Genomic DNA, 12,577 nt, shown 5'->3' with positions numbered 1-12,577 from the left:
GACTGTCTGTTGACAAATTGCACTGAAAGCAGACAGTTGATTCCGAAAAGGTTATCCCACTTTTTGTCTTCTTCAAAATGATCCCAAACATTTATGCTTTAAAATTACTTTATGATTTTCCACTCAGGGAACATATAAAACAATATTTTTCACACTCATTTTCAGAGTATGTACATTATTTCAAAATGTACTGTAGTGAATTCACTTGCTCGAGCTGAGCAAGCGTTTCAATTTGTGTGAAGTGTTGTAGAATATCAGTTTCTTGGAAAGAACACATTTTTCATAACTTTATTAAGTTAGTCCATTGAAGTTCTTTGCAATTGGCAGAAAAAAACAAGACTACAAAACAAAACACATTTTAAAATAATTATTATTTTACAGCTCCCAAGGTAACATTGTCATTCTCATAACCAGTCGTTAACCCATACATGAGCAGGAATGCTTTCACGATCAAAAAGACTGCCAAAATGTTTGGTCCCTCTTACAATGAAGAACAAGCCTCTGTACCAAAAAATTCCATTATATTTAAATTCACTCTGCTTTATAGCAAAAATACATAAAATCTAAGAATGGCACAGTCACAGAGCAAATAAAATATTAGCATAACCCTACTGTACTAGGTAAAAGTACCCTGTGTAGTTCTAGTACTCTTGGGCCCGACCCCAATTCAGAGATGTTTGAAGACTGAAACATACTGCACCGCCATGTGTACACAGAGACAGGAGGGAGGGCACGATGACATTAACAGATTTTCTCCCATAGCAACTTGTACTGTAACATCCAGAAAGTACACAATGGATAAAGTGGTACAAAGAAATGTTCTGTAAGTGATTGACGAGTACATGCATTTCTAAAATGCAAACCTTCATCCCTGTTATGCTGGAAATCAAACAAAAAAAATAAATTTTTACCAGTAGTAGTTATTTTTACACATTTACATTTTTTTTGCGATTCTGGTTTCACATACCTTTTCTTTATAATATCATAAACATTTATATGATCTGCCACCATTTCAATGAGTCATGACCACGTGGCATCTTAGAACAATTGAAAAAATTATGTTTAATTCAGTACATTCTGTAAAAAGTACCTTATAATTAGATTCTTACAATTCATAAAAAATACAGGGAAGAAAAATAATGTGAAACGGTCCAACAACAGGCCACTGTCCTGCAGAGGCTGTGGAACTTTTGAATCTCGAGTTGAGTCACTTATTTGCTTCCTAAAACCCGGGCAAAAGTTTGTTTGACACATTTTTCTCAAGTCTTTTCTTCATTCTGCATGTATTTCTGTCTCGGGCCTCTGCAGGGCCAGTTCAGCTGGGATGAAGGCACCCTGGCCCAAGGCAGTGGAGTACGCTCTGTTGCTGTGGCTGCCCGTGAAGCCAGGGTTGGTGGGGAAAGAGCCCGAGGAGCCCCCACAGGGATTTTGCATGGGGGCCTGTGGCTGAGGTACTGCTGCTGGGTGGTAGTCATCCATGTTGTCGTAGTGGGACTGCACCGTCATGGTGCTGTGTCTCTGCTGCCCACCGTGGGGCTGGTATGAGTATTCTCTGTCTGACTTGGGCATGGCAGCTTGGCTGTAGTGCTGCTGCTGCTGCTCTCGGACGCATTGCGACCGCTCAGCCTTGGGAGGGGCCTGCGCTTTGACGGGGGTCGACTGTTGTTGCTGGTCGTCTTTGTCCTGATAACCACTGGGTGTTTTGGCCCTGTTCAGATGCCGGTCTGGATCGGGCCGTTGGTAGCGAGGTTGGACGCTCCGAACTCCGTCCCCTGGGTCGTGTCGACTGGGGTCCTGCTGATGGGACTGGTTGCGGGGTGGGTGTTGGACTTGGTGCGAGTGGGAGGCCTGGCAGGCCCTGGAGCTGCTTTGTTTGTCCCCAGTGCCGGCCCCCTGACAGTGGTTCTCTGTCTCCATGTACATGAGGAAGTCAGGGTCTGACACCAAGTGTCGGGGAGCGTGCTGGGAGCCTGGCGGTACGCCATAACACCCGTCTTTACTCTCGGCAGACATCAGCACGGATTTGCTGGGGTCTGACTTACTGCGCAGGTGTAGGGTTTCGTAACCCCCCAGGTCGCCAGGCATGAACAGGCCTAAGTTGTCATACTGAGACATGACAGGACCCCTGACCGTCTGCCTTGCCCGGCTCTCCCTGCGGATGGAATGCATCCGGAGCCTTTCCGACTCCTCGGGGTCCCAAGCAAAGTAGAAGGCGGCTCCCTTGGAGCCGTGGCCCGGGGGCACATCTCTGCTGAACAAGCTTTGCTCCTTTCCTGGCGGAAGGACAGGGCGGGACAGGTAGTGGTAGCCACCCGCCTTGCCCCCCGACCGGCTGAGGGTGGGCCCCAGGTCCCGGCTGCTGAACGAGTGTAAGTGCCGCCGTCGGATGGTCCCATAGGGGTCCCCGTCGTAGTAAGGGGCGTCCAGCGGGTTGGCGCCAGGCGAATAGGGGCCATAACGGTACTGCACCCGGCCATTCTCAAAGTAAGGCTGGAGCTGGGTGACGTGGTAGTCGGCCTGAGAGGACTGTTGCAACTGCTGCTGATAGGCCTTGCACTGGTAGAAGGGCCGCTGGTAGTACAAGAGCTCGTCGTCCGGAGGAACCTCGGTCCGCTGGATGGGCACCGAACGGATGGTCGAGGGTACGTGTAGCGAGTGCACCCTGCGGACTGCAGGGTAGACTGGGGCTCCCTCCATGGGACCATAGCCTGGGCCGGGGGAGATGTACTCGCCCCTCCTGGGGGGCCCCCGGTGCTTCATGGACTGGTGGTAGGACCTGGAGTGAGCATGGGTGTTGTAGCGGTGGTCTGTGCGGGTACTGTAAGGTATCTGAGGCTCCGACTTGGACACGTAAGAGAGGTGTGACGGAACACTGTCTGGCCGGTAGTGGTATGAAAGTTGCCCCATGGGAATGGCCCGTTGGTGGTAGTAGGCCTCCTCAGGAGGCTCCAGTAAGGCGGCCTCTCCCTTGGTGTGGTAGAGGTAGGCTGACTGGTGGGTGGAAGACTTTAGCGCGGGAAGGGGAGGATGGGTGAGGGCCTCTTCAGGCGTGGAGGCCTCTGCCAGGATGTTGTGGAAGATGGCAGGGTTGGCAGCCTCTGTGTGGCTGAGGACAGCGGTTGCCAGTTTGCTCTCGATGGAGCGGACGGGAGGCGTTGGCGGCGTTGGCCCATGGGCATGATGGCGGGTCGCAGGCTCCATGCGGGGCTGTACTGGCTTTATGGCCTCCCATGGTCTCTCCACCTGCTCGGCTGGGGTGGGGGCCACTCTGGCATTAGGCTGGGGATGGGGCTGTGACTGGGCCTGTGGGTGAGGATGGGACTGTATATGAGGCTGTGATTGAGGCGGAGGTTGAGGCTGCAGAACTGCCACTGGCTGCTCCAAGGGTTTCGGAAGAGTTGGCGACCAGACGCTATCATTTACATGGACCTGAAAATGAACCAAAAACAATTCCAGTTGGCTATATAGTTACAATTTCAAAGACATGCTGCAAATATGACACATTTTAGGCAATTTACCTCAGGAGCAGGCTTTGGCAGGACACCCATCTCCTTGCTGCTGGGAGTGGTGGTGGAGGATCCAGTGCTGCTGACCGCTACCTGGCCCATGGCAGGCTGCTGCATCTCTGGACTCCTCCGAGTGGGGGACACATGGGCAGGAGTTCTGGAGGGAGTGGTGATACACTGGTGGTGGGGGGATGCTGGTGGGGTGAAATCTATATCCTGTCTGGCTCTGGGAGGAGTGGAGGGGGACTTAGCACTGGCGGACGTACTGATGGACTGATGGCTGGCTGACTGGCTTGGCTGTTTATCAGGAGGGGTGGTGGGAGGGAGAAAGGAGGAAGGGGCGATGTTTGGGGTGGTGGTGCTTAGGGTTGGGTTCTGGGCTGCTCCTGTTCTGGGTCCCTTCTTGAGGGAAGTCTGGGGGCACAGGGCTGTGGGAGGGGTCCATTCAAGGGAGTGTGAGGGCAGCTTGGGCCTGATGGGGGACTGGGTCTGGGAGGACCTCTGGGTCAGGATGGAGTCCTGTTGGGCGGACTCTGCCATGGCCAGCATGTGGGCAGAGTTCTTCTCAGGGGGCAAGGGAGGGAGGGGGGACACGGAGGAGGAACTGAGAGGGCTAGGGGTACCCTTTGGAGAGTCCAGGCTAGCTACGGCTCCTGAGAGGGGGAAAAAACAGAAGGGAACTGCAGTGTGAGGAAAGAGAGAAGAGAAAGTATGCTAGAGGGAAAGAAAAAAGGCAGGCTTGGTCTTCAAGAGTAGGAGAGGGGGGGAAGAGTTAAGCATGGTACTCGGGCTACATCATGTGGAAAGATTTCTCTGAGCTGGAATCCATGCAAGGTATTAAAGGCATGAGGTGGGGAAACTAAGCCTAGAAACAAAACAGGCATCATCGATCAAAGTATAATCAAACATAGGCCTTATAATCTTAAAAGAAACATGACAATCATATATTTAATGGACAGTTCACCTAAATTACATATTGGTTTCCGTACCCTGTAAGCAGTCTTTAGACAAGACCTCCTTGTCCATAGACTGCTAATATAAAACTAATATATAATTTTGTAATTTGGGTGAACTATACCTTTAACATAAAAAATAAACAAAGTGAAAACAAATCCAACGTAGCGGATGTATGTATCACTGACCTGGCTGTTCCTGGCTTCTGGTTGCTGAAGGTTGCTGGGCAGTGCTCTCTTCTGTTGAGACTTGGCTCTTAGTGTTGATGTCATTGTCGAAGGTGGAGAGTTTACAGTGCAGCTCCATCTGGAAGGCCTCACTCAGCGATGGCTCCCCTGTCCTCAGCAGCACTGAGCCCATTAATGCAGGAGAATCCCCGGGCTGTCCCGAGGAGGGGGGGGGAGGCTGGGGAACATCGTAGTTTTCTGTAAGCCTACAGGGAAACTCCATGGCAAATGGCTCTGAAATGGCTAGAATGGTCGCCTTCAACTTTATAGCGGATACAGCCTGTAAAGGTTTGTCTGGGAAAGACACGGAGCAGGTCAGCTTCTTGCTCTCAGATTTCTTTCTCGTGGCCGGGCTGAGGTCGGATGACAGGAAGGGGAAGGTGAACTTCCCTGGGAAGGAGGGTGAGACAGGCACCGAGCCGTTGTCAATGCCGCCTTTGCTCCTCTTTAGACTGGTGCTCTCACCCGCCGCGCCCATGGCTACATCACTCAGCCCTAGGGGGAAGGAGAAAGAGCCGTCATGCAGGCTGCACTTGAATGACATGGGGTCAAAGTCCAACGAGGCCATGCCGATGTCGGGGAGGCTAAGGTCCACGTCATCGCTGGCCAAACACGGAGGCGAAATGAGGGCGGGCACGCGGATGGGCCCCTCGTCCCCGTTGCTGTCCCCACTATCGCGGGTGGGGCCCCCGCTGTGGCCCTGGGTCAGGTTGTCGTAGAAGTTGCAGTGCTGCCAGGTGTGGCTGTCCAGCAGGTCCCCATTGAAGGAGGCCGAGAGGGCGTCGCTGCTAGAGCGGGGCCGCCGCGGACGGTACACCTTCGACTCTCCTACGGGGGTCGGGGGAAATCATCAATTCAAAGACAAGTCACAATTTTTATTAGAGAAAACGATCTACTACTACATTACTACTTGGACCATAGCACAGACTGCCACTCAAGAATAGGCTCACTCAGCCGAGAGGAGCAAAGTCAGAAGTGTTAACTCGAAATGACACAACGACAAGGTTCCAGTTTAACAAAGTTTACTATACTGTATGAACACACTACAAGGTAGCCATTACACTCACGGCTAGGTCCATCAACGAACTAACTTCCTGCGCAGGCGCACTCTTGACTGAGTGATAGCCCCGTAATAACAGAAATATAGGGATACTTAAAACATGAACTTAACAAGAAGTCCCATGGACCATTACCTTCAACGTTGTGTAGTGAGGTGAGTGACTCCTCGCTTTTGGCTGATCGGAGCGTCCCAGTGTCCCCTCTGCCTCCTGAAACACGCCAGACTGGCATTAGTTTACATACATTAGGACAATCAAATATATATATATATTTGTGAGAAGGGTCAGAGAGAGTGATGGGTAGCGTTTGGGTGGAAAAAGGAAAGGGAATCTAACCTGCCATGGCCTTGAGTTCGTTGGGTTCGCTGGGGTTGCGGTGCAGCTTGCGCTTGGACATGGACGAGGACTTGCCCAGGTTGAAGAAGGAGCGCCAGCTGCCCACCGGAGACTTCTTGGACTTGATTGGGGGCCTCTTTCTGTAAGGGGTGAATGGAGAGAAGGAAAAAGTGATTTGGGACAACAAGTAGTCCTGTGTCCTTTTGTAATCTGTGCCTAAAGAACACGACTCATTTATATTTATGAAACAATATAACTATGCGTTCATGGTTTGATGGTACGACATTTCCATTTAAGTAGCGTGTCATTTATGCTTCCTCCATTTCCATGCTTTATACCTCATAGACAAATATTGTCTGTCAGAAAGATACCAGGGCCTCAGGACGTTCATACCTCTCAGTAGGGAACTCGATGACGGTGTGGAACTTTCCCTGCAGGGCTGCAGGGCCCTCCCCCACCTCAATGTACTTGCTGTCGGCTGTGACGGGGGAGTTAATCTGGGCCTGGGTCCGGGCCTGGGCCTCCTCCAGGGTCAGCAGCTTGGTAGAGGGGGATGACACCAGCAGGGACTTGGGCCGCGACAACGAGTTGTGTCCTAGGAGAGAAATTATCATAATGTACACTATGTTGTGGAAGAGACAAATGACTTGCATAAATGTGATTGTTCTGAGTAAGCTACTTTTTCTGAATGAAAGGAAACTTTGAGCCAGGGAAGACTTGGGTCAGGTAGATTCTGCTTGCACACAATTTCCTTGTGCATGACAAATTATATGACAAAGAATCGCCACTGGCATATAAGAATCCTCCAGATTCCGTTAGCACCATAGCACATAGATGAGCATAGATGACCTCCCAACAGGTTAGCATGTGTACCTGCTCCCTCCCGTATGAGCGAGCTGAGCTTGGGGTTGAAGAGGACGTCTACGTGGTTCAATATGAACTCCACCACCACCGACTGGATGCGGACCTCCATGAAGGCTGCCGTGCCGCTGAAGCAGGCTGACTCTATCTGCTTGGACCTGGGGAGACCGGTAGGGAAACAACACGGGGGATCAGCCATGGGGAAAGTCAACCAAATTCAAATGGTTTTCAACAAAGACTCATGCTTCAACAAAAAGGCAGAAGGGATGTTTTTTTTGTGGCTTAAATTCAGTCATAACAGACATTGTTGGTACAAGACTATAGTAGCAACTATAGAAACTTAGAGCAGTGGTTCAAAGTTTTTATAGTCCCAGACCCCTTCAAACATTCAACCTCCAGCTGCGTAGCACCAGGGTCAGCGCACTCTCAAATTTAGTTTTTTGCTATCATTGTAAGCCTGCCACACACACACTAAACGATACTTGTATTAAACATAAGAATGAGTGTTAGTCTTATAGGACCAGGGCACAAATAATAGTAATCAATCATTTTGCTCTTTATTTAGCCATCTTACATATAAAACCTTATTTGTTTATCAAAAATTGTGAATAACTCACCATAGGTTAATGTGAAGGGTATGCTTGAAAGGATGCACATAACTCTCCAACACAACCCAACATTGCAGAGTCTCAGTCTTAAATCATTTCCCACACAGTCTGTGCCTGTATTTAGTTTTCATGCTAGTGAGGGCCGAGAATTCACTCTCACATAGGTACGTGGTTGCAAAGGGCATCAGTGTCTAAACAGCGCAATTTGCCAAGGCAAGAAACTGAGTGGAGCCCTATCCAGAAATCTGGCAGTGGATTCTGATTAAATTCAATTGTCACAAAACCTCTTGTTGCAATTTCAATGAGGCTCTCTTGTTCAGATATCTGTAAGTGGACTGGAGGCAGGGCATGAAAGGGATAACGAATCCGGTTTGTGTCGTCCGTTTCAGGAAAGTACCTGCGAAATTGTGCACCCAGCTCACTCGTGCTTCGCTATATCACATTTGACATTGTCCGTAAGTTTGAGATCATTTGCACACACAAAATCATACAATGATGGAAAGACCTGTGTGTTGTCCTTGTTAATGCAGACAGAAAAGAGCTCCAACTTCTTAATCACAGCCTCAATTTTGTCCCACACATTGAATATAGTTGCGGGGAGTCCCTGTAATCCTAGATTCAGATCATTCAGGCGAGAAAAAACATCACCCAGATAAGCCAGACGTGTGAGAAACTCGTCATCATGCAAGCGGTCAGACAAGTGAAAATTATGGTCAGTAAAGAAAACTTTAAGCTCGTCTCTCAATTAAAAAAATGTGTCAATACGTTGCCCTTTGATAACCAGCGCACTTCTGTATGTTGTAAAAGCGTTACATGGTCACTGCCCATATCATTGCATAATGCAGAAAATACACGAGAGTTCAGGGGCCTTGCTTTAACAAAGTTAACCATTTTCAGTGTACAGTAGTCTCCAAAACGTCTTTCAAGCATTCCCTTGGTAGCAACAGCCTCTCGGTGGATGCTGCAACTGCTTGCATGCGCATTACCACTCCACTGTCTCCCTGTCATGGCTTTTGTGCCATCAGTACAGATACCAACACATCTTGACCACCAAAGTCCATTTGATGTCACAAAGCTGTCCAGTCCTTTAAAAATATCCTCTCATGTTGTCCTGGTTTCCAGTGGTTTGCAGAAGAGGATGTCTTCCTTAATTGACCCCCCATAAACATAACGGACATATACCAGGAGCTGTGCCAGGCCCGCCATGTCTGTGGACTCATCCAGCTGTAATGCACATAATTCACTGGCTTGTATGGGAAGCAGTAATTGTTTCAAAACAGCTCCTGCCATGTATATCACTGATGCGTCATGAAACAGTTTTGTTTTTTTTGGCCTTTTCCTCCAGCATTGTCCTAGCCATATCCGCAGCAGCAGTAAGAATTAAGTCCTCCACAATAGTATGGGGCTTGCCTGTCCTAGCCACTCGGTAGGTCACCATATAAGACGCTTCTAGCTCCTTCTTATTAATCGTATCTGTTGCTTTTATACATGTCTTACTATTCGAAAGTCGTCTTTTTTCTCGCTCAAAAAACTCCTGTGGCGTATATTTCAAATTGTCATGCTTTGTTTCTAAATGTCTGCGCAAGAGTGAAGGTTTCCACGAGAGAGTAACAGTTAATGTGATTGGATGTTAATTACTTTGACTAGGCTACCTGTATTTGACATTGTGTTATTACTTCGTGGAACACTTAGTTTAATGAAATGTTTTGCAGTAAAACGAGGCTACTTAGGCGAGAAAAAAACCTCACCCAAATGTATAGCCCGTTGGAAAAAATTAATGTTGATAAAAAAAAAAACATTTTAAATGTGAACCACATTTTTATTTGGCGTACCCTCGACGGCATTGCGTACCCCCCAGTTTTGCATACCTGACTTAGAGCAACTTCATGTACTCAATCTATCAATAATACTGGTGAGATATGAACAATAACATGACATTTAACAAGATAGTAACAAAGTTGTCTGACCTCAGTAGGTTGGGGGCCCAGACGATGGCCAGGTTCTTGCTATGCATGTTGGTAACGTAGCTGAAGGTGGCCAGATGGGACAGGTGCCTCATGAGGAACTCCAAAGTCCTGGGAACAGGATGGTGGATGAAACACACAATTCATTTACACTAGTTCTACTTCATAGAGCCTCATTAGCTTAAGTAGTATTGTGCTACTGTTATAAAAGCAGGCAGTGTATATCTGAACCAGGTGAGGTGTTCTATAACTACTTCTATGAACTTTTGACCTAATTGTATAATCATAACATTCTAGAGCTGCATGAGTGTAATACAATAACCATCCACTATGTTTTTATAACACACATATTGTATATTATGACACCCTTCTGATGCAAAAAAATATACTGTGTGTGTTGCATCCTGTGAGTTCCTGCAGGGGGCAGCCTGGCTCTGCTCTAACCTGTAATGCGGCGGCGGCAGCTGCTGGATGACATCATGTATTTTGATGAGCCGCTCCTCATCTGTAGCTGCGGAGACGGCCTCCTGTGGAGCGGAGAGGAATGAGGAAGACTGAGGGGAGGATGGAGGGAGGAGAGTGGTACGGGTCAGTGCCTCTGCGTTCAGAAGTGCTTACTGCTTGACACCTCCACCAAGTTAGTCGGCCAGGGGTGGATGCAGAGAGGAGGCACTTGCACAAAGCTTGGCTGAGCCAAAGGGGCATAATGCTGCCTACACTCCCTCCTCCACCCTTTCGTTCCCCGCTCTTCCATAGCAACCAGCAAACATTTACACCCAGACTATTTTGTTTGGTGAGGGTTTTTATTTCAAGTCGGAGAGAGTGTGGTTTGTCTTATTTGTAATACTAGTTTAAAGTGGATGCCATGTGCTTAGGTTTTAGAGTGGGGTTCCTCCAAAAGTGTAGTGTTTGGTGAATTGAGAATGAGATCACCGAGGGGCTACGACAACCTTGATATTTTGATTAGGGGGGAATGTATTAGATTAGCCCATCCTCATAAATACAGTACTTATTACCCCTTAGATGAGTGACACTTGAACCTGGAAAGAGTCTTGAACATACCCCCCACAGAGATAGAAAAATGTACACTGAACAAAAATATAAACGCAACATGTAAAGTGTTGGTTCCATGTTTCATGAGCTGAAATAAAATATCCCAGAAATGTCCCATATGCACAAAATGCTTATTTCTCAAAAATGTGTTTACATCCCTGTTAGTGAGCATTTCTCCTTCGCCAAGATAATCCATCCACCTGACTGACAGGTGTGGCATATCAAGATGCTGATTAAGCAGCATGATTGTTACACAGGTGCATCTTGTGCTGGAGACAATAAAAGGCCACTCTAAAATGTGCAGTTTTGTCACAACACAATGCCACAGAAATACAATTTTTTTTGTATTTTACCCCCATTTTCTCCCAAATCTTGTCTCATCGCTGCAACTCCCTAACGGGCTCAGGAGGCGAAGGTCGAGACATGCGTTCTCCAAAACATGACCCGCCAAAAAGCGCTTCTTAACACCAGCCGCACCAATGTGTCAGAGGAAACACCATCAACTGACGACCGAGGTCAACCTGCAGGCACCTGGCCCGCCACAAGGAGTCGCAAGAGTGCGATGTGCCAAGTAAAGCCCCCCAGCCAAACCCTCCCCTAACCCGGACGATGCTGGGCCAATTGTGTGCCGCCCTATGGGACTCCCGATCACGGCCGGTTGTGACACAGCCCGGGAACGTACCCGGGTCTGTAGTGACGCCTCGAGCCCTGCAAGCCAGTGCCTTAGAGCGCTTTGCCACTCGGGAGGCCTCAGATGTCTCAAGTGTTGAAGGAACGTGCAATTGGCATGCTGACTGCAGGAAGGTCCACCAGATAATTTAATGGTAATTTCATTACCATAAGCCGCCTACAATGCCAGTTTAGAGAATTTAGCGGTACGTCCAACTGGCCTCACATCCGCAGACCATGTGTATGGTGTAGTGTGGGCAAGCGGTTTGCTGATGTCAACGTTGTGAACAAAGTGCCCCATGATGGGAGTGGGGTTAAGGTATGGGCAGACATTAGCTACGGACAACGAACACAATTGAATTTTAACTATGGCAATTTAAATGCACAGAGATACCATGACGAGATCCTGAGGCCCATTGTCGTGCCATTCATCCACCGCCATCACCTCGTGTCAGCATGATAATGCACTGCCCCATGTCGCAAGGATCTGTATTCCCAGTCATGTGAAATCCATAGATTAGGGCGTAATGAATTATTTTAATTGACTGATTTCCCTATATGAACTGTAACTTAGGAATTGTTGCGTTTATATTTTTGTTCAGTACATTTTGGACGTGGAAATTCTACTCTAGCTCTGGACTGTGCGAAACCTAATAAATACCATCTAGCAACATGTTAGTGTGAGAAAGCGGGATTTGTTTATTTTGGGTGGAGAAGGACCCTCAGGGAGGCTGCCTACGCTGTGCCAAGAGAAGGTGCTTACAGAGAATTTCTCGTAGAGCTGATAGGTGAGCAGGGGGTTGGGCAGCTCACGAAAGTAGAGCTTGCACAGGGAGCCTACACAGTGGATGTCCTGGATGTACACGTCTTTAGTCAGGTCGGGGATCTGCTCTGAGTCAAACTCATGCCTAGTGGAGGGAGGGAGAGAAAGAGAGAGAGAGAGGGAAAGAGAATTGAGAGAGACATACATAAACCACATTTTCATCCACAGTTTTAAGCGTGTGAAGTCATGACATAAAAAATAAATAAATAAATCAGGACAGCTGTGGTGGAAACCGGTAGTTTCGGTACAATTTTATAAATGCCGACAGATAATTTGTTCATTCGACATGGTGGGATCTTTTTGTGTCAGTAAAATAAATAATGTGAGGAATGGAAGTGGAAACGCATTTATGCGGAAATATCTATATAAGAACCACAATATCGAAGTAAACACGATGATTATGGTGTGTGGTCCTCCCACTACGACTCGGGAAACCATGCAATTTACTAGGCTACAGCCTTCCATGTAGCTCAGTTGGTAGAGCATGGTGTTTGCAACGCCAGGGTTGTGGGTTCGAT

At 48.1% G+C, this 12,577-nt stretch overlaps 1 protein-coding gene across 4 annotated transcripts in view; it reads right to left on the bottom strand.

The window, feature by feature from the left end:
* Window positions 1-274: 274 nt before the first annotated feature.
* The window catches only part of LOC115154186 (rho GTPase-activating protein 32), a 63,963-nt gene continuing 51,660 nt past the window's right edge, over window positions 275-12,577 (bottom strand). For 2 of the 4 annotated variants that reach the window (XM_029700147.1, XM_029700149.1), the window contains 10 exons: window positions 12,000-12,144; window positions 9,959-10,041; window positions 9,518-9,625; window positions 6,955-7,100; window positions 6,475-6,676; window positions 6,082-6,221; window positions 5,881-5,955; window positions 4,649-5,515; window positions 3,519-4,159; window positions 275-3,429 (listed from right to left, as the gene is read on the bottom strand). In XM_029700147.1, the coding sequence (XP_029556007.1) occupies window positions 1,273-3,429; window positions 3,519-4,159; window positions 4,649-5,515; window positions 5,881-5,955; window positions 6,082-6,221; window positions 6,475-6,676; window positions 6,955-7,100; window positions 9,518-9,625; window positions 9,959-10,041; window positions 12,000-12,144 (4,564 nt within the window). In that variant the 3' untranslated portion in view covers window positions 275-1,272. Of the gene's footprint in view, window positions 3,430-3,518; window positions 4,160-4,648; window positions 5,516-5,880; window positions 5,956-6,081; window positions 6,222-6,474; window positions 6,677-6,954; window positions 7,101-9,517; window positions 9,626-9,958; window positions 10,069-11,999; window positions 12,145-12,577 lie in introns of all 4 variants that reach the window. The other 2 variants (XM_029700148.1, XM_029700150.1) reach the window with 1 other exon arrangement.

The sequence above is a fragment of the Salmo trutta genome, chromosome 19 (genome assembly GCF_901001165.1).
Source record: "Salmo trutta chromosome 19, fSalTru1.1, whole genome shotgun sequence".
In the NCBI taxonomy this organism is placed as follows: Eukaryota; Metazoa; Chordata; class Actinopteri; order Salmoniformes; family Salmonidae; genus Salmo; species Salmo trutta.
This window is presented reverse-complemented; position numbering and strand designations above follow the sequence as displayed.